Source organism: Talaromyces proteolyticus (genome assembly GCF_021365285.1).
Source record: "Talaromyces proteolyticus strain PMI_201 chromosome Unknown BGW36scaffold_14, whole genome shotgun sequence".
NCBI lineage: Eukaryota > Fungi > Ascomycota > Eurotiomycetes > Eurotiales > Trichocomaceae > Talaromyces > Talaromyces proteolyticus.
Genome location: NW_025764290.1, coordinates 782173 through 801861, shown reverse-complemented (window position 1 = coordinate 801861; position 19689 = coordinate 782173). Strand labels below are relative to the sequence as shown.

General features: G+C 49.1%; 10 protein-coding genes across 10 annotated transcripts; 8 read left to right on the top strand and 2 right to left on the bottom strand.

Moving 5' to 3' along the window:
* The first annotated feature begins 65 nt into the window (after positions 1–65).
* Positions 66–2024, top strand: BGW36DRAFT_329586 (uncharacterized protein). The gene is made up of 2 exons (XM_046212802.1): positions 66–306; positions 366–2024. The coding sequence occupies exons 1-2, from the start codon at positions 243–245 to the stop codon at positions 1829–1831; spliced, it is 1530 nt and encodes a 509-aa protein (XP_046066367.1). The 5' UTR covers positions 66–242; the 3' UTR covers positions 1832–2024.
* A 38-nt stretch (positions 2025–2062) lies between these two features.
* BGW36DRAFT_390188 (putative isoleucyl-tRNA synthetase) lies at positions 2063–5437 on the top strand. Its single transcript, XM_046217446.1, has one exon. It carries the CDS (start codon positions 2120–2122, stop codon positions 5120–5122), a length of 3003 nt encoding a protein of 1000 aa, XP_046066366.1. The 5' UTR covers positions 2063–2119; the 3' UTR covers positions 5123–5437.
* Positions 5415–7052, top strand: BGW36DRAFT_390186 (putative opsin). The gene is made up of 5 exons (XM_046217445.1): positions 5415–5851; positions 5906–5972; positions 6034–6518; positions 6573–6707; positions 6760–7052. The coding sequence occupies exons 1-5, from the start codon at positions 5709–5711 to the stop codon at positions 6839–6841; spliced, it is 912 nt and encodes a 303-aa protein (XP_046066365.1). The 5' UTR covers positions 5415–5708; the 3' UTR covers positions 6842–7052.
* Positions 7053–7272: 220 nt separating this feature from the next.
* On the bottom strand, positions 7273–8891 carry BGW36DRAFT_440909 (uncharacterized protein). The gene is made up of 3 exons (XM_046221542.1): positions 8625–8891; positions 8111–8561; positions 7273–8051 (listed from the first exon to the last, which is right to left on the bottom strand). The coding sequence occupies exons 1-3, from the start codon at positions 8866–8868 to the stop codon at positions 7427–7429; spliced, it is 1320 nt and encodes a 439-aa protein (XP_046066364.1). The 5' UTR covers positions 8869–8891; the 3' UTR covers positions 7273–7426.
* A 108-nt stretch (positions 8892–8999) lies between these two features.
* Positions 9000–9383, top strand: BGW36DRAFT_66994 (uncharacterized protein). The gene has a single exon (XM_046222503.1). The coding sequence runs from the start codon at positions 9051–9053 to the stop codon at positions 9315–9317; it is 267 nt and encodes an 88-aa protein (XP_046066363.1). The 5' UTR covers positions 9000–9050; the 3' UTR covers positions 9318–9383.
* A 976-nt stretch (positions 9384–10359) lies between these two features.
* Positions 10360–11340, bottom strand: BGW36DRAFT_401512 (40S ribosomal protein S2; the record flags this gene model as incomplete). Its single annotated transcript, XM_046218753.1, has 3 exons — positions 10360–10617; positions 10670–10927; positions 11077–11340. The coding sequence occupies 3 exons, from the start codon at positions 11338–11340 to the stop codon at positions 10360–10362; spliced, it is 780 nt and encodes a 259-aa protein (XP_046066362.1).
* A 407-nt stretch (positions 11341–11747) lies between these two features.
* Positions 11748–12933, top strand: BGW36DRAFT_390177 (putative integral membrane protein, Mpv17/PMP22 family). The gene is made up of 5 exons (XM_046217444.1): positions 11748–11945; positions 12008–12062; positions 12128–12233; positions 12284–12589; positions 12641–12933. Exons 1-5 carry the CDS (start codon positions 11935–11937, stop codon positions 12679–12681), a joined length of 519 nt encoding a protein of 172 aa, XP_046066361.1. The 5' UTR covers positions 11748–11934; the 3' UTR covers positions 12682–12933.
* Positions 12934–13059: 126 nt separating this feature from the next.
* On the top strand, positions 13060–14520 carry BGW36DRAFT_351162 (cap binding protein). The gene is made up of 3 exons (XM_046213347.1): positions 13060–13492; positions 13548–13619; positions 13672–14520. Exons 1-3 carry the CDS (start codon positions 13319–13321, stop codon positions 14143–14145), a joined length of 720 nt encoding a protein of 239 aa, XP_046066360.1. The 5' UTR covers positions 13060–13318; the 3' UTR covers positions 14146–14520.
* Positions 14521–16246: 1726 nt separating this feature from the next.
* BGW36DRAFT_66933 (uncharacterized protein) lies at positions 16247–16685 on the top strand. The gene has a single exon (XM_046222502.1). It carries the CDS (start codon positions 16340–16342, stop codon positions 16646–16648), a length of 309 nt encoding a protein of 102 aa, XP_046066359.1. The 5' UTR covers positions 16247–16339; the 3' UTR covers positions 16649–16685.
* Positions 16686–16861: 176 nt separating this feature from the next.
* On the top strand, positions 16862–19242 carry BGW36DRAFT_329568 (putative MFS peptide transporter Ptr2). The gene is made up of 3 exons (XM_046212801.1): positions 16862–17264; positions 17313–17683; positions 17732–19242. The coding sequence occupies exons 1-3, from the start codon at positions 17236–17238 to the stop codon at positions 19102–19104; spliced, it is 1773 nt and encodes a 590-aa protein (XP_046066358.1). The 5' UTR covers positions 16862–17235; the 3' UTR covers positions 19105–19242.
* Positions 19243–19689: the final 447 nt, after the last annotated feature.

Genomic DNA, 19689 nt, shown 5'->3' with positions numbered 1-19689 from the left:
GGTCGCGATAAGCCGGCAGAATCGGCCCCGGCGTCATCGGTCAGCGGGACATGCACGCTTCACATGATCAGCTGCAGACCGCATTAGTGATTGATCACAGCAACCACAGAGCCAGCAGATCACAATCTTTGCGTCTACAACATATTTCCAGTACATATTATTTCTACGTTGGGCTTTCGTATGCTTGATCTCGGCGCGCCTCCTCTCCTTCTTGGTCATGACTAGGTAAAACGGCTTCCGCCATGTCAACCTCCAGGGCGCCAGCAGCCATGCAGGTCTCTCCAGGCAAAGGCCTGGGGTTTCTGAGTAAGCTTGAAGTGAAGTTGTGGAATTCTAGATTGCTAACAGCTATGACTTCATGTCAGCGCTCGGAAGCTCACTACATAATGTATTGACTCGCATCAAATCTCGGCCTCAGAGTTACCCCGCTATCGACATCGCCTACTCCCCTACAGAACCACTGAACGAACCCATCATACTGAACCTTTCTGTGAACGGGCTCCGACTACGATTTGACGGACCGGACCAGCGCCTGCGTCTCATAGAAGTGCTGGACTTTTCCAAAACGCCTCTAGTATATAAGAGTCAGGAGGTGGTCAAAAACGCCAAGTCGCAAGACCAGCCTTCTCCCTCGACAGGACCTGGCTTTCGCCATGTCTACAATAGGCTCTTTGGGCCGTCATATCCTGGTGAATACATTCCACCCGCCAATGATTCGCCTTATGGAACTTATGTGTTGTCGTACCCTGGCGTCGCTTTCTCATTTCCTTTGCAAGATTCAGCCTGGTCCGATAACTGTGATTTTGTAGCCTTGTTGTCATCTTCTGCAGCTTCACCGGCGACTTCGTTGGCTATATTTCAGGGATCATCATGGTCTGAAGTGCGCAATCAGTTGTTTACAACTCCACCCCAGTTCCCGCGGTCCCAGGCATTGATTGGAAAGGGAAGAGACACAGCCCCAGATGAGGTTGAAGAAGTCCGAGTTCTTGGTGCTGGTAAACTCGAGCTGGTCCGACGATCTAGTCCATCTTTCATGGTCACATTCTCGGAAACAACAGCCCAAGATTTGATAGCCGAACTTGGGCCGCCTGACGCAATATACCGCAAAAACGACCGTCGCATATCGATACATGGTGCTTCTGGTGCTATCCGTCGACATCTACTAAGTCCTTCACCAGGACGAGGTCATGACACACCAGACACAGATCACTCGTCAAATAACAGCCCGACGGATGATTCTGAGGATGAGACAAGACGGGCTACAGAAATCGATCCTCTGTCACTTCCGGCAGAATGTTTCTTTAATTATTTCCATCACGGATTCGATGCATTCATCTCATACCCCACAACATCTGGTCCTGCATTCCCTAGCTCAGATATCACGGATCTCCCCCCACCGGCGTCATTCTCTCAACTCACCGTTACTAAATTTATTGTTCATGGCAATGTCCCTGGCTCGTACCCTTTCAACCGACACCGGAGAAGCCGATGGCAAATACTGCTAGGTCCGTCCGCCGGTAACCTAACGTCAGAAACACACTATGATGAGATTTCTCGACGACTCAAGAAGGTCTGGAAAGACTCTTATTCATCATCCGCCGAAGAAGCTGCCCTCCAACGGGGAATGGTACTAAACCGGGGCTGGGGAGATAGTCCAGAAAGCAGTGTAGAGTTTCTTGGAGATTGGGAGGAAAGTGCAGGCGGTAAGCATCGATCATCAACAGGTCAAGATGGCGCTCGGGGATTAGGCAACACAGAGCTATTTGGTTTTCCTGGTCTTTTATTCGAGGTGTTGAAGAACGGGGCGGTCAGTTCGATGACTATTTATTAAGGCACTTCATCATATAACTGGGCTTGGCGTATTGGATACTGAGGCTACTGATTTCCGTTTATTATTCCCCATGAGAAGAATGAATCTTGAATTTATACATTACATGTATTTATTTTACACGTATTCACCCCATCAGACAGGCGTAATTAAGCCAACTCTGTATCGTGTGGTAAATACCCGGAGCTAATTATATCCCCAAGATTTCCGCCGCAGTTTACCAGTTTCGCCAGATAAGAAAAACAGGAAGAGCAGGCCTCCTGCTACTACACAAGTAGTAGATGAAGTAGCATGACGCGCTCCTGGTCTTCAACGCTCAAACTGCCCCGCTCGTCTTTTCCAGCACGCGTGTCAGCCGCGGATCGATCGAAATATCTCCAACGATGCACCGACGAGCTTTACGCCTGGCAACGCAAAACGCGACCTGCCAGTAATGAATTCATTCTACACGACGGACCGCCTTACGCAAACGGTAGCCTGCACGTCGGCCATGCGCTTAATAAAGTCACAAAGGACATCATAAATCGCACTCAACTGAGTCGCGGAAAGCGTGTGCATTATGTGCCGGGCTGGGACTGCCATGGCCTACCAATCGAGCTCAAGGCTCTACAATCACAAAAAGAGCTCGGAAACGACCTCACAAATGCCTCCAGCTCCGCCGCCGTAATCCGAAAAGCTGCGCGAGAGCTCGCTGAAAAGACGGTACAGGAGCAAATGAAAGGGTTTCGAGAATGGGGGATCATGGCGGATTGGGAGGGTCATTGGAAAACGCTGGATAAGAAGTTTGAGATGAACCAATTGGCAGTTTTTAGGGAGATGGTGGATAGAGGACTTATATATCGCCGGTTTAAACCTGTCTATTGGTCGCCTTCGACAAGGACGGCGTTGGCGGAGGCCGAGTTAGAATATAAGGATGATCATGTCTCGACGGCGGCGATTGTGAGGTTTCCGTTGGTTGAGTTGCCTGAACAGCTGAGGAATAATCCTTTGATTGACGCGTCGAGGTTGAGCGCGGTTATATGGACAACTACACCGTGGACTCTACCTGCGAATGCGGCGATTGCAGTCAGCGAGTCGCTAGATTATATTATTGTTCAGTCTAAAGAGCACGGGCAGCTGTTAATCGCCAGGTCGAGGCTGGAATATCTTCAGGAAATGTTGGATGAGGATCTTGCGGTCGTTGTGCCTTCTATTTCGGGTTCTGAGCTATGTCGTCGAACCACATACCGACCGATATTCAAGCGAGATGGCGTCGAGGAACAGCCTTTCATTGCAGCTGATTTTGTCACCGCCGATTCAGGCTCGGGGCTCGTTCACTGCGCCCCTGGACATGGTATGGATGATTATGAAGTTTGTTTAAAGAACGGCATACAGGCGTTTGCCCCGGTTAATGACGAGGGCCGGTTCACAGACAAAGCCATGCCCAGCGACCTAGGCTTACTCAGTAACAAAGATGTGTTGAAAGAGGGGAATTCTGCAGTTTTGCAGTATGTTGACACCCTCCACCAGCTTCTAACCAGCCATCAATACCAACACAAATACCCGTACGACTGGCGATCGAAGCGACCGGTCATTATACGTGCTACTGAGCAGTGGTTCGCAGACGTTGCCGATATCCGAGATGCTGCTGTGGCATCCCTAGCTGATGTGAAGTTTGTTCCACCTTCTGGAAAACAGCGATTGGTAAATTTTGTGAAAAATCGCACCGAGTGGTGTATCTCTCGCCAGCGGGCTTGGGGCGTTCCTATACCAGCTTTGTACGACCAAGCCACCGGCGAAGCGATTTTGACGAAAGAAAGTGTCTCGCATGTAATGAACGTCATCGAAGACCGTGGTATTGATGCATGGTGGACGGACAGTCCGGATGATGTTGCATGGATTCCTGCATCTCTCCGAGAAAAGAGTTCCTCGCGGTATCGCCGCGGCACGGATACAATGGATGTCTGGTTCGATAGCGGGACCAGTTGGACGCAGGTAGATCAATGCTCCTCTGAACGCGATCGTCCAGCGGATATCTACTTTGAAGGTACAGACCAACACCGTGGCTGGTTCCAATCCGGTCTTCTCACCTACGTCGCCCACCAGCTTGCAGCCGGCATTACTACAATAACCGCGCCATTCAAATACCTGATCACTCATGGCTTTACTCTAGACCAGCATGCACGCAAGATGAGCAAATCTATTGGCAATGTCATGCACCCAGATGCCATCATGGACGGCACACTTCTCCCCCCCTTGAAGCCGAAAAAGGTCAAAGGCGCGAAGAAACAAACACAGCCTGCCGGGCCTGTATATGATGCTCTCGGCCCCGATGCACTCCGGCTATGGGCTGCCAGCAGTGACTACACCCGCGACGTTGTCATTGGCCAGCAAGTCCTTCAAACCGTCAACACAAGCCTACACAAATACCGCGTCACATTCAAGCTCTTGCTCGGAGCCCTAGATGACTTCGATCCTACTCTAAACACTAACCCCTACGCATCTCTCCGCAAGATAGACCGCCAAGCCTTGCTACAGCTATCAGAACTAGTCCACGCGTGCCGTGGTGCCTCCGACAACTTCGAGTTCTACAAGGCCGTCAACGCTCTAAACCGCTGGGCCAATCTAGACTTTTCTGCATTCTACATGGAGACCGTCAAAGACCGGCTGTATACAGACGCCGAAAACAGCTTGAGTCGACGCGCAGCGCAGACGACGCTCTTCCACATTTACACGTTTCTGCAGGAACTCCTCGCGCCAATTACTCCTCTCCTGGTTGAAGAGTCATGGGAACACGCTTCCGACAAAATCAAGAGCCATATTGAGCACCCACTACGCCGAGTCGCTCGCTTCCCGCCTGCTGAATGGTTCGATGAAGCGCTCAGCCAGGATTTCCCGGACCTGATGGCAGGCAACACGGCACTCAAAGCGCTTCAAGAATCAGCGCGGGTCAAGAAGCAGATGGGGTCGTCGCTGCAGTCCTTTGTGCATATCGAATTGCCCGACGACGCCTCTTTGTCGACTTTCCAGCGCTATCTAGATGAATTGCCTGATCTGTTCGTCGTATCCTCTGTTACCCTGGGTATGAAGGGTGGCGGGGAAACGCAGGTGCGCGATCGCATTGAAGCTGCGGAGTGGAGCTATGTTGCGGACTTTGAGCTGCCGAGTAGCCAGGAAAAGGCAACTGTGCATGTGTATGCGCCACTGGATGCGAAGTGTCCGCGATGCTGGCGGTATGCGGTGCCTGAGGATGCAGAGGAAGACGCATTGTGTGTGCGCTGCCATGACGTCACGGAACAGCTTGACCTCAATTGATTGTACTATAATTATATTACTGTTTGTTGCACTCTACTCGGCCTGTATATTTTGTATAATAGCTGTAACTGTATCTAGACATGATAAATAGACAGTTTTCAAGGTTGTATATATATAATATATATACTTCATACATATAGTATATGAAATACAACAGAAGCCTTCCCCGCACGCCGATCTCAAAGGACGATCCCTAGGCAATATTGAAAATCTGTCAAATCATCAATTACATAGTTCCATTTCTAAATTCAATATCGAAACAGGTTCTATGCTTGTATCAATTCAAAGGTCATGCACCACCCGATTGGACCGCTTTGCAGCGGATACACCAGCGCGCGCGTAACGATGACGATAGATTCTCTATTAAGCAGCAGCACCACTATCCGTTGTCAAGATGGCTCTGGTGGCGTCAGGTGGTGAATAACGTCGACGTCAGATCTGTCACTGTTGTCTGGTCAGCTTCGTCATCTGTTTTTGATCACTATTAATATCCATTCATCTTCACCTTCCTCTTCCTCAACTATCCACACCCATTGGAGTAAACTCATCGATAAGTGACACGATACTGAAAATTAAAAGAACAGATATGGAGGAAGTGCTCAAGAAACATACGGCAACACTGCCTCTGCCGCCTGTGCCTACCTCGTCCGTCGGCCCAGTGCCGACGGTCCTCCCAGGCGATCATCCTGTGTTCCAGGAAATCCACAGTACTGGGAAACGCACATTATGGTGAGAGCTCCTTCCCTTCCCCAAGTTCATGCAGCAAGTACTAAGAACGTACAGGGTTGTCGTCGTGCTCATGGGCGTCTCATCTCTAGCGTTCTACTTCCTCGCAGCCCGCGTGCGAGTCGTACGCAACCACCCTCTCCCTAACTCTTCTTACCCCCCTAACTAACATGTACTGATAACAGCAAAAGCGGCTCTTGCACACACTAACCGCCCTGATCACCACAATCTCCTTCCTCAGCTATCTCGCCATGGCCACAGGCCAAGGCAGCACCTGGACATACTCCCTCCACCACCACAGTCACGCACACGTCCCCGACACAACGCAACAAGTGCTGCGGCAAATCTTCTGGGCACGCTACATCAACTGGATCCTGACAACACCGCTCCTGCTCATCAACATCGGGTTACTAGGTGGCCTGAGCGGCGCGCATTTGCTGGTCGCCATCTCCGCGGATCTGATTATGTTTGTGGCCGGATTAATCGCTACGTTTGCGTGGCATGAGCGGCGATGGGTGTGGTATACGATTGTTTGTGTGTCGTTTTTGACGATCGGCTATCAGATCGGTGTGAATGGGTCGAGGGCTGTGGCGAGGAGGTCGCAGGAGCATAGGACGTTGTTTACGTCGTTTGCAGGCGCGACGTTGGCCACGTTTTTGCTATATCCGATGTAAGCCCCCCCTCTCTCTTTTACTCAAAACAAAATGGTAGACTGATCGGCTAGAATCCTTGCTGCATCGCCTCTTGCGCATAAGATTAGTGTTGACGCAGAGGTCGTCGCGTGGGCGGTGCATGATATCTTGACGCAGGGGATTTTCGGGTACTGGTTGATTCTGGCTCATGATAAGAAGGACGCTGGGTAGGATTCTATTTCTATTTTCGTATTGTGGGCACTGTTAATGAGTGGATAGACAACTGGTTGTTGACGGCTTCTGGGCCCATGGTGTTAGTCCGGAAGGTGTTATTCGTGTTGGCGAAAGCGAGACGGCGTAGACAGTCCCTCGAGACTGGCGTGTGGTGTCTCGTGATACTTTGGGATGGATTGTAGGATGCGAGGATTGAACGGAATGATGATGATGGAATGGCAGTAGTCCCATTTAATGCTCTTTATGAAGTGTTTTTTATTCGTTCGACGTCAGAGATTGGAAATATATATCAAAAGTTTACAATCCATATCTAAATGCACTTTAATTCTATTTTTTGATTCAGAGTTTATCTTAGTTTAGAGCATTGTTACTCTAAACTGAAAGTAATTTCTCTCGTAGCCTTACTAAAGCATTAATACTCATTCGTGTAACGTAACTAATTTCAACTCCAACATATGCAATAGCTATAGCTCCTAATAAACGCCAAGAAGACAGCAGCAATAAAGAAGGCAATACACCCGTTGCTTGGTATTGAAAGCGGATGTTATTGACTTCGATGGCTATTGTCTTTTAAATAAAGCTGGCCAAGATGATCTGCATGACGCCGTTATTACTCGTGAAATCATTAGAAGTTGGATTCGTCGTTTCAAATTCAATAGAAAAGGAGAAATAAGATGATGGATAGAAGAAGCAGTCGTGACTGATAGACTGATTAATCTTCGTCTTCTTCACCAATGGCAATTGAATGATCCTTGCGACGACGCCAGGAAAACAGAGACAGTCTTCCACCTGGTGCTGGCGCAGGAGAAATATTCTGCCCTCCAACGGTTGCATGTCGGTTAGGGTGTTTGCCAGGGCTGTATGGCGGTGGGTCAGGGCTAGTAGTCGGGAGGGGTTTCTCTTTCGGGGTGAACCAGTGTAGAGGATGAGGCGATTCAACGTGAGCGGGGTATTCGTCAACTTTCTTGCCGTCTTTCAACGTGATATGTTTGAGTTCCTTGGGAAGATCGTGGATAGGTGCCACGGTCGCCGTTTCAAAGCCGTCGATATTGATGCGAACATCATCAGCCATGTCAGACGGGAGATAGAAACCGGCGTCGTAGCAGTCCGTCAATGTGATTTCACGAAGTTTATTTCCATAGAAGCAGCTATGAAATGGAATGGCGTCAACGACGAAGCCTCTCAGAGTCAGGTTAATGATGGGAAGGGTTTGTGTTGCCCAGGTTTCGTATTCGATAGTGCCTTCGTCGAATCGTGGTTTTGCTAGTTCGATGACACTGTTTTCAAGGTATTCTGCATTTCCAAAATGCTTTTTGATGCGTCCTTTCCCGTCACCACTATGTAATAATATAGTAGTGAGAAGCATGCAATGGTAATACCCTGGTCGACTACTTACGGGCACCTGTAAACCTGGGGCTCACGTCGTTTTGGAGACCACCCCTTCTCAATGCGCCGCCAGTACACTCCAAGCGAAAGCTGCGGCTCCTCAGCCATTCTCAAATCAAGCTCCTCTAGTAACTCCATCTCCCAGACAGCTTGAAATATCTCCTTCTGGTAGGACTTTAGCATGCCACTGATTTTCAAATATCTCAGCCCAGCAAATGATTTCAACGATGACAAATACTGGCCATCGAGTGGAATCACTTGTTCTCCAGCTTTGATGGGAATCCAGAGGTCTACCCAAATACTCTCAGTGTATGGGATTCTAGGAACTTTGAGCAATGCTGCAAAATCCTCGCCCAGGAAGACTGGGTCAATGACAGCGTTGGAAAGAGAGCTGCGCTCCATGCCATGAGCCAGATCAAAGCTGATAGGCGTGTTGCTGCCAGTATGAGCATATTCGGGTGCTTTATATTCAAACAGGACTAGTTAGAGACATGCAGACCTCATCCGGAGAGAAGATGTCTTACGAGTGACAGGGCATTCGAGAGGATCTTCAGACCCGAAGGGATCAACGTCCTCCCAACTTTCTTTCACATCACTTACCCAGCCCCATTTAGCCCATCTGGCGAATTCGTCTGAATTGGGACTTTCAGATTGCTTTTGTTTACGCTGCACAGGGGATGGTGAATCGATTTCCTTGGAAGCCCGCCAGAGTCGTTTGATTGTGGCCGTTGGGATCATTGACTTGCCTCGAACGGTCTCCCTGGGCATGACAAGCGTTGCTGTGAACGTTGCTGGCATTTTAAACGCTGCGTGTAGTCCTGATCCGTGTACAAAGGATGGATTAGCGAAGGAATGGGGAGCGCAAAAGGCGAGGACTAAGTGAGAAGACGAGAGCGAGACACGTGCGGAGAGGGGAGACAACAAGGGAAGCCGCGATTGCCTGGCAATCGATGTGGCCGTTTGCTCTGGCGACTTCCTCTTTCAGCCTGCGGACCGTGTGCTCTGGACTCCCCAGTCAGCACTCACGCCAAGTGCCCTGCCGAAAAATTCAAGGCAGAGTATCCTGCTGTAGCCTGAGCATGTCGCATAAATTGCTTAGCAACGCCAGTCTGTACAGCTTCTTTCCATATGGCTGTTGGTTGATCGAAGGAAATACTTATACAGTCAATCTAATCAAGTCATCTGAACTCAAAGGCAAGCTTGTGTTACGCATATAAAGAAAAATAACATCAACCGGCCTCGTTCTCGTCCAAGGCCTAATCGAAGAACATCATCTGCTAACTCAAGATAGGGTCAATCTCTATGTTAAAACTGATCTGAGATCAGATGATCCAGGACAGCATTTCAAATTCTCGAGTCGTACCTAAGCCAGGGACCATGTTACACATGGTGGTTCGGAGTTACCCAGATATCTGCACTGACAATACGAACCTGCAGCCGTCGTCCGTAATGAAATTGTCAATGGGGCCGTTATCCAAAACAAATCCCTGTCGCTTACCTGGTAAGTTGGTTTGTTATAGAGAGTTGTCTCGTTTAAACTCCGTTTGAATGTTGGATAACGCCGCACTTCTTTCAAATCATAGCATTATATTTGAACGCAGAGATTAAATTGTTAATTGATGATGGGGCTAGAATTGTTAACCTTACAACAGGGTTTGGAGTGAAAATTGCGTCGTATGTTATATATATATCCTAATAAACGTCTTTACTCTATATTGATATTAACCATGGCATTCTCCTTGAAGGTTTATCCGGTCTTCGTTGAGGCCTCTTATCTCCGAAGTCTTGGATGATATCATTATTTGAGGAGATCGACTGACTTTGGTAACTCGAAATCATCCCGCCTGTACTACCTGCGGATTTCCGAGTATAAAGATTAGTAGTCCAAAAACAGTATTGAGGCTTTGACCTTTCGGAAACGCAGCCGGAAAAAGTAAAGAGTAGAAAATACGGCTTCGTAAAGCGGGTCTCCCGGTAGACACTAGGAATTTCAATATCGAATTAATATGCCGATCACACCATTATAATGGTCTGTAAGTCTATCCATCTCGGGTTATGGCTACGCATCTTTAATTCAAATAGTCAATCAGGATCAGATATGCTTGCATTCACAGTAGTAAACTATACAATCAAGCGCTGACCCCCCGCCTTGACAGAAGCAGGTCGGTGTGAATCAGTTTTAGGGGAATGATGGAAATAAGTCATGCTCCGGCCATTATAAAAAAACAAAATGCATTTTCTCCTCGGAAAACCAAACGTCTAGTATCGCTTGCCTTCGCGCAGAACATCACCGAACTCCTCCAGCGGGCTGCGGATGAGCTTGGTCTCCTTCCACAAGTTGGGAGTGAGGAAACCGTAGGTGTTACCGACAGCAAGGAAAGTGGCCTTGAGGGTGTTCTCGAGGGTCTTGGTCGAACCGGAAGAGGAGGTGTAGGCGTCCTGGACACCCGCAAGCTGGAGGAGACGCTTGACGGCGGGCGACGCAACGAGACCGGTACCACGGGGGGCGGGGATAAGCTGGGCAAGTAATTAGTATGTGTAGAGGTGGGAGGTATGGGATAATACATACTCGGACAGTGACGGAGCCGCACTTGCCGCTCTCCTTGGCGGGCAGAGAGTGAGGCTCACCAAGGTTGGTACCCCAGTAACCACGACGGATGGGCAGAACGCTGAGCTTGGCAATGATGATGGCGGCACGGATGGCAGTAGCGACTTCCTTGGAGGTCTTGATTCCAAGACCGACATGTCCCTCGCCGTCGCCAATGATGACGATGGCCTTGAAACGAGTACGCTGACCGGCACGGGTCTGCTTCTGGACGGGCTTGATCTGTTTCCGAGAGTATGGTTAGTCAAATCGATTAAGAATAAGCAATCTTCCAGTATCGTGTTTGGCATAGGTGGGGAAAAAATTGCTCTTTCTTATATCCAACAAAATGACCGGTGTTTCTATCCGCATAAAAAAAATTGTAGCCGTACCTTCATGACCTCATCCTTGAGCTTGGGCAGGAAGAAGTCGACAATCTGGTACTCCTTGACGGGGAGGGAGTGCAGGTAAATCTGCTCCATGGAGGTGATCTTGCCGGCCTTGACGAGACGACCCAGCTTGGTGACAGGCTGCCACTCCTTCTCTTCGTTCTTTGCACCGCCGCGACGACCACGACGGCCACGGCCACGACCACGGTCACCACCGCGGTCACCACGAGAACCGAATCCTCCACGTCGGGGAGCAGCGTCAGCCATGATTGCTGTATGTCAATGTAGGGATCGACGGAGTAGGAGGGCGAGGGTTGTCGTTGCGGTCGGGAGTTGTCGACTTTTGAGGTTGTCCACTCTCTATACAGTCAGACAATCAGTGTGGCTCCTGCGGACCCACCAGTAATATTCTTGAACGAACCGCGGGCTAAGCGAGCGGAAACCCTAGAGCTCGTAGCCCTAAGCCCTATGTCTGCATTGGGCCGGGCATCCCGCGCAGAAAAAGAAAGTAGCAGGCGGGGGTCAGGTGACAGCCCTTTTCTGGCCCGTGCGCCGCCTTTTCGCTGGCCGTGGCTGCCCCGAATCCCCCATTGGCCACTGGGCTCACCGGGGTCCACCGGTGGATTCTCCATCTTTGCTGGAACTGCTTGCGCCCCTTGTCAGGACAAGCTAGCCTCTTGTACTTCCTATTATCAGGGCGGAGAACCTGGTTTCTGTCGTCATGCGGTCTGACATTGCTTCTTGTCTGTCTTTTTCTTTCTTTCGAGCTGTTGTATCCATTGCCAGCCATTTTCCTTGAACCCTGTACATTTCTTCAATTCAACCCTAACATATCCAATCCAATACAGACGTTCGCTCACAATGTTGCGATGGTACGACGAAAGTCACGCCCAAAGAGTATTTCAAGTCTGCTGATCAATGATGACTTTTCTAGGTATGCGGCCAAGATGGCCCAGCGGCCTCTGCTCACGTCGAGCATAACCACCGCGGTATGTTTCCCAAATTCTAATATCTTGTTTCAATAGGATTGTCTTTCTAATCTTCTCAACCCCAGACTCTCTTCGGAGCCGGTGATGTTCTAGCCCAACAGGCTGTCGACAAGAAGGGCTTCGACAAGCATGATTACGCTCGAACAGGTCGCATGGTTCTCTACGGTGGAGGTAACTTGAATCACTTGTCAACAAATTGAATTTCTCTCTGACGGCTCTAGCAATCTTTGGCCCTGCTGCTTCAGCCTGGTACGGCGTTCTCCAGCGCCATGTTGTTCTCAAGAACACAGCCACCACAGTCGTTGCTCGTGTCGCGGCCGATCAGTTGATCTTTACACCCGTCAACTTGTTCTGTTTCCTGTCGTCGATGTCTATTATGGAGGGCTCCGACCCGATGGAGAAACTGCGCAAGGCCTACTGGTCTACATACAAGACCAACTTGGGTGTATGGTCAACCGTTCAACTCGGCAACTTTGCTCTTGTTCCTTTGGAGTACCGGGTGCTGGTCGTCAACGTGGTCAGCTTGGGTAAGTCGGTGACTTTGTCATTCGCTTTGACCGTCGCTAATTGTACATCAGGATGGAACTGCTACTTGAGCTTTGTCAACAGCAAGGCCTAAATGTTGATTGATATCGATATAGATTCGGTGTTGTTATTTTATAGATACACTGAGATAGAGGGTTCTGCTTGTCTTCCGTGGTTTGGGTTTAGCGATCGGTCTGTCAGTCTAGTACTGTATTATTGTATTTCTTGAATATATCGTCAGGCTTTTGGCGCACATGTAATGCGAGCAAATATATAAATAAGACGAGCGGATTTGACCGGTGAATTGCTCGCTATAAAGAACATAAAAAGAAATAAAAGACTAAAAGAATGTAAACTGAAGGTAAATAATGACTGCTGGCGCTTCCGCGCAAAGGGCTTGGCGCCCCTCGCCGCCTTCCATTGGGTGGCCAAAAACATAATTAAAAGTTGCTACGCTTCAAACATCCGCTGTCCCAGACACAAAGAAGAACTGCAAATTCGTTCGGCGTTGGGCCACGATCTACCACATAATATTGTTTCTGTGGTCTGCCTGGTGCAGGATTATTTTCTACTCGATAATTCACGGTCGATTTTTCCTCGAGCGGGTTTGATCGTTTGGTTGTGGACCGCTACTTCCTTGTTCGCCGCAGGACAAATTCTTCTGCAATCACCGCCCACCCCCGCGCATCCTCTACACTCTATCCTTCATCTTATCTCGCATACGTTCCGTCATGGCGACCATCACTGAAAATGGCACTGCTGCTGCTGTCATCGACGAAAAGGCTGCGGCCCAGAACGGCGATAACGAGATCGTCACGGTTTTCCACGACCCTGAGAACTTCAACGTCAAACATCCTTTGATGCACGAATGGACCTTATGGTTCACCAAGCCCCCGAGTGGCAAGGTACGGCTCTAGATAAATGATATTGCGACGAAACAAAGTTGACAGGTGTAATTAGGGTGACAACTGGAACGACCTTCTCAAGGAAGTCGTGACTTTCAGCTCCGTTGAAGAATTCTGGGGCATCTATGTTAGTCGGTCGCACCACTCTCGGTATTCAACTTCTAATCTGTTTTCTGTAGAACAATATCAGTCCTACCTCTGAACTCGGCCTCAAAGCCGATTACCATCTCTTCAAGAAAGGAATCCGACCGGAATGGGAAGACCAGCAAAACAAACACGGTGGCAAGTGGTCATACTCGTTCAAGGACAAGCGTGCCGTGCCAATTGACGAGCTCTGGCTGCACGCCCAGCTCGCTGCGATTGGTGAGACACTCGAAAACGACGATGACAACGAGGTCATGGGCGTCGTGGTCAACGTTCGCAAGGGATTTTACCGTGTTGGCCTGTGGACTCGCACTGTTGGTAAGAGTCTTCCCGGTGACAAGAGCACAGAGGGTCGCTCGGCTGCCAAGGGCAAGGATGTTCTCGAGAGCATTGGGCGTCGGTTCAAGGAAGTGTTGCGTTTGAAGGATGCGGATGTTGTTGAATTCTCTGGCCACACTGATAGTGCACACAGTGGCAGCACCCGTGCCAAGGCTAAGTTCAGCGTCTGAGCTGATTGAATTTTGGTTACTTGCGCGATATCCATATTCAGTCAAGAAGAGAACCCGCCATGAAAGGGGTTAGCCCATCCGGGGCTGGGGTGGTGATACAATACTGAAGATCGATGAGATAAAATGGACGAAGGAGAGAGCCTATGATACCATGCAGTGATATTGATTTCCCTCGAGGGTACATCGTTGCATTATAATATTGCTTTTCATGTTACATGTTTTTACATGGTCTACATGCCGGGGAGAAGCACGCATAAAATAGGGAAGTTGCCGCAGCGTGTGTATTTTATTTTACTTTGTCGTTACGATTTTTCATGTCAACTTAAACAAATGCATACATTACTGAGAATGAACAATATTCTTAAATCCTCCTTAGAGTATCAGTATCAGTCGCTATTGCACAGTGGCCGAAAAGTCCTACCTAAGAGATTCAATTATGACCAGGTTTGAGGGAAGGAAACATCAATTGATACAAAGCATCCAGTCCTTTCGGTGCCTGCGAGTATCATGGAGTAATCCGCCTACCTCTCAAATGCCCTAGAAGTTTACCATGAACTTCAATTGACTCTTATGACAGGTCAACATCAGTATACCGAGTCACTGACTGCATGACATGGTCATTGACATTTTGATTGGCAAAAATAAAATTTGAAGAAGAAAAAAGCAAGCCAATCCCTAAACCAAGTGAGTAGTAGATAATGTTTCGACGGATGCGGTCGTGCATCAATCGTTTGTTCAATATTAAATATTGAACGCTTTCACCAGATTCAATGCTCTTTTCTCTACTATTTCTCTACCAACATCAATAGATAGTACATATGTACTTAGCAGGGGTGTTTGGGGAAGATCTGAGATTTATAACACCAGGCAATTGCACATGTGCCTATCATATAACTTTTTGCGTTTAATTTGTGAATGGTCATGTGATGGTCGTTGATTCAATAATTGGGGTTTTATTATTACTACTCTATGGCCGGCTGAGTGGATATAGGTTAGGTTAATAGTCCACATGTTCTATCGAAGAGAGACGAACCAAGTCCTCATTTTATGGGGCAGACGTAGATTCAGGGTATCAAACTAAACTGAGTGCAACATATCAGACATGGATGTATTGAAGCACGGATGCCTGGCCAATGGCAGTAATGGGGAAGATGTTTCACGAGCAATGCTTGATATGCACACTACACTGCAGATCGGTTAGTCTCGATTTATTTCGTCTCGTCGGGACTAGTTTGATGTGCTTCAAATCTTACTGCCTTGGTTTATGGTTGAGAGCTGTGTAGGTTTAATTGAGATGGAAAAGTTAAGGGTTTATTATTTAGGGGGAAGTATTGAATGTCTTCGGGATTGGATGCAGTTTCCAGAATTGGCAGGTAGATTATCTGAGACACTCGGGATTAATATTGAACTAAGGAATACAGGGGTTTGATAGTCGTTAGCATACGAAGCGTAATCACGGTTGATTCTATTGGCGAGGCGGATCTCAGCCTGTCGGATCGTGATAGAAAGAGGAGAGATTTTCTCGTCCAATCACGAGTAAGTTAATCGGTAGGTCCAACATTCCTGACATTCCTGAAATGGACAGGCCTGTGTACCGTGGCTCGCTTGGTCCGGCTGTCAGAACCAGCTCCTTTCGGCAAGCCCAGTGCTGGTCTTAACAGTACCGCATCAGATCTCGCCGGTGATTGATTGTTGATTCCTTTGTGCGGCGATCCTGATCTTCACATCATGTAACTCCAGTTCAGCCCCTACAGGCTACAATGATGTTTTGCTACCGATGCAACAACGTGAGATTGATCTGTGCTTGTGTGATTCCAACGTCAGAGTTTATGCCACTTGTGTGTGGTTGGCCCCCTAGTTATCACACAAAGTCGGTTGGCAGAACGGCTGTCGGCACAGAGAAAGGCTTGGCCAACAAACTAATACTCGTCGTGGATGCTAGTCACAGGAGGCTCTTCCTCCTCCCTAATTTAGAGCCTTTATCAAGAACCCAAGCCTGTATAAATTAATAGCTCAACGGTCCCCGCAGTCTCGCAGACCCGAGTCGTGCTGGACCACAAGTCGCGGGGAAGAAGCATCAAGTGGATTTTGGTGACAGCTGGGAATTTCCATTATGCAATAATTAATTTGAAAAGAGCGTAGTCGCGCAGTCAGCCAGTCAGAGCGTCAGCTGGCAATCAAGGACCAGTTCTGAATGGCATCAGCAGCCCGGGGATTGGTGCGAAGTGAGATCGTAGGCAGTTGGAGAAACACATTGTGTTGGCCGGTTGCTATTGCCAAGGTGGAACATCCATGCGAGTTGGATGCAACCGTCGAGATGAGCTCCATACTGCATGATCCCGATGGAATCGATCTGCAGTGGGACATACCCAGTGTGTGTGTGGTGTGTAACACGGTGGCCCTGGATCGACAAGACTGCCGCCTGAAAATAGACGTATCAGCATTGATTGTCTTTACCAAAGAAATACTATTAGTGAAGGAGAACCGTAGGTGCTCCGACTGACTTCTAGAAGCCGAGGAAGACAAGTTCAAATGCCAAGGGAGAAAAAAACAAGGCAAAAGAAAAAAAAAAAAAAAAGCTTGGGTTACATTATTGGCGTATCACGGTGCCGCCAGCGGGTGGAGGCCGCCGTGCCAAGCCTTGGCTCTCCGCCACTCACAAGCCGCACGTAGCCGCAGCCGGGCGGAACGCCCTAATCGGAAACAATAGAAACACCAGAAACACCAAACTCCGAACAGCACCACGGCCCATCACTCTGTTCGAACGGATCGGCTGGGACCGCTTGCTTCCCCATCCATAGGACGGCGCGATGGAGTTATGCACATGTAGCGCTCCACTAGGCTCCAACCATGGAGATGCAAATGCAGTTCCACTATTGTAACTTGTCCAGGAAGCTTGGCGAGGGATATGCCCTCACGGACCAGGAACAGGCAAATTTTCTGCTTTGTCGTTTTCGTTCTATTAATATTAATGGTTGCGTGTCCCACCACCCCGTCCTGCGCCCCGAGGTGTTCTTTCCTTGCTTGTTCTCATTACATTCTTCCACCTGTTCTTGATTCTGCCTCCTGCCGCTGTACACTTCGATCGCAATGGCAGAGCACGAGGCTGAGGTTGCTCAGTGAGTTCTTTGTCAGAAAAATCTGCTTCACTGCTAACAAATTTCCAGGCTGCACCAGTCTTTCGACCGTGTCGAGGGAGCAGCTCACCCGACTACCGATATCGCGGGAGGATCTCTACCCGTCGCCGACGTCAAGCAGTTTGATGTCGACGAGAAGGCCCCCGCCGTCACCCCTGATGGTGAAGAGCCCACGGAGGATGAAAAGCGCACGTTGAGACACATTGCCGAGCATCTGCCAGCCTCCGCCTGGCTGGTCGCCGTGGTCGAACTCAGCGAGCGATTCACCTACTATGGAACACAGGGTATCTTCCAGAACTACATCCAACGCCCACTCGACGGCAGCGAGGGTCGTGGTGCTCTGGGAATGGGCCACGAGGGTGCCACTGGTCTTTCTACTTTCTTCCAGTTCTGGTGCTACGGTGGGTGGACTTTTTCGAATGAGTGAGGAAATAGGCTAATTATATCAGTGACTCCTATTCTCGGTGCTGTCATCGCTGATCAGTACTTGGGCAAATACAAGACGATCGCCTGGTTCTGTGGTGTTTATATCGTCGGTCTGGCGGTTCTTCTCTTCACTTCGCTCCCCCCAGCCCTTGAGCACGGCTCTGGTCTTGGTGGATTTATCGTTGCTATCATCATTATTGGTCTCGGTACCGGTGGTATCAAGAGTAACGTGGCCCCCTTGATTGCCGACCAGTATACCCGCAAGAAGATGGCCATCAGGACCAACCCCAATGGTGAGCGTGTTATAATCGACCCTGCTGTAACAGTGCAGCGGATTTACATGATCTTCTACGGTTGTATTAACGTTGGTTCACTGTCCCTTCTCGCCACTCCGTATATGGAGCGTGATGTCGGTTTCTGGTCTGCCTTCCTTCTCTGCCTCTGCATGTTCCTGGTTGGTGCTGGTGTTTTGGTCTTGGGCCGCAAATTCTACGTTGTGCGCCCGCCACAAGGCCAGATCATTACCGATGCCTTCAAGGCCATTTTTATGATGATCAAGCACTTCAACATGGACGCGGCCAAACCCAGCTGGCAAGCCGAGCACGGCCACAGCCATTCTCTGCACTGGGACGACCACTTTGTCGACGAAGTGAAACGTGCCCTTATCGCCTGCCAGGTCTTCGCCTTCTACCCGATCTACTGGGTTGTATACGGCCAGTTCTCCAACAACTTCGTCACCCAGGCTGGGCAAATGTCGGGACACGGTATTCCAAACGATCTGATGCAAAACTTCGACCCCATCTCCATTATCGTTTTCCTGCCTATTCTTGAACTCGCCGTCTATCCATTCATGCGCAAATTGCACATTCCATTCAAGCCCATCACTCGTATCGCACTGGGCTTCTGCGTTGCTTCCTTGGCAATGGTCTACGCCGCCATTGTTCAGCACTTGATCTACGTATCCGGACCTTGCTACGACAAACCACTTTGCGACGCTTCTAAGGTCAATGGCGTCGCCCAAGGAAACAACATCCACATTGCCATCCAAACCCCAGCATACATGCTGATCGGTATCTCTGAAATTTTCGCCTCCGTCTCCGGTCTCGAATACGCCTATACCAAGGCCCCTCCCACCATGAAATCCTTCGTCCAGTCCATGTACCTGCTGACTAACGCATTTGGATCTGCCATTGGCGAAGCCTTGACTCCTGTTGCCTACGACCCAGCTATTCTCTGGATGTTTGTCGGATTGGCGTGTGCCTCGTTCTCAGCGGGTATCATCTTCTTCGCTGTCTTCCGCAAGCTGAATGATAAGGAGGAGGAGATGAACGCTTTGGATGCGGATGAATACGGCCCTGAGACCGGCAACGTCGCGCCGGTTCAACAGGAGAAGTAGATGACGATGATATCATATACGATGAGGTGATTGATGCTATAATTTTAATGCAGCATAAACAACCTATTGGTATTTTCTTTCAAATAATTAAAATAAACAAAACAATCCTCCCTTTTTCAAAACTTCCTCCCTTCCCCCATTCTCTATTAAAACAAACGTATATCCCCGCTCCCCCACAACTCACCGATACCCTGTATCCTACACCGTCAAATACCGCGTCGCCCCATAGCCTATTGTCGGAATTAGGCACGATGATGCCATCGGCGAACATGAGATGGAGCGGGAGTGCTGCTATTCGGCGTTAGATATCGTCTCAAACGATACCTACGTAGGCATTGGAGTAGATTTAACATATCCATTTCTAGTACGCTCACGTTCAAATCGTTCGCTACAATGGCGTCCAGAAACAGATCTCTACGAATAGGCCTCGTCGTTACGCGCGGTCTTGCGCTTGATTGTTGACATCGCGAAGAGTGTACATGTATTGGGTGTGGAAACTGAAGTCGTCGGCGAATAGGGGGTAGGAAGTAGCGATAGCAGCACATTGAGCAACGAGAGCGAAGAGGGCGAAAAAGAGGGGGTTGA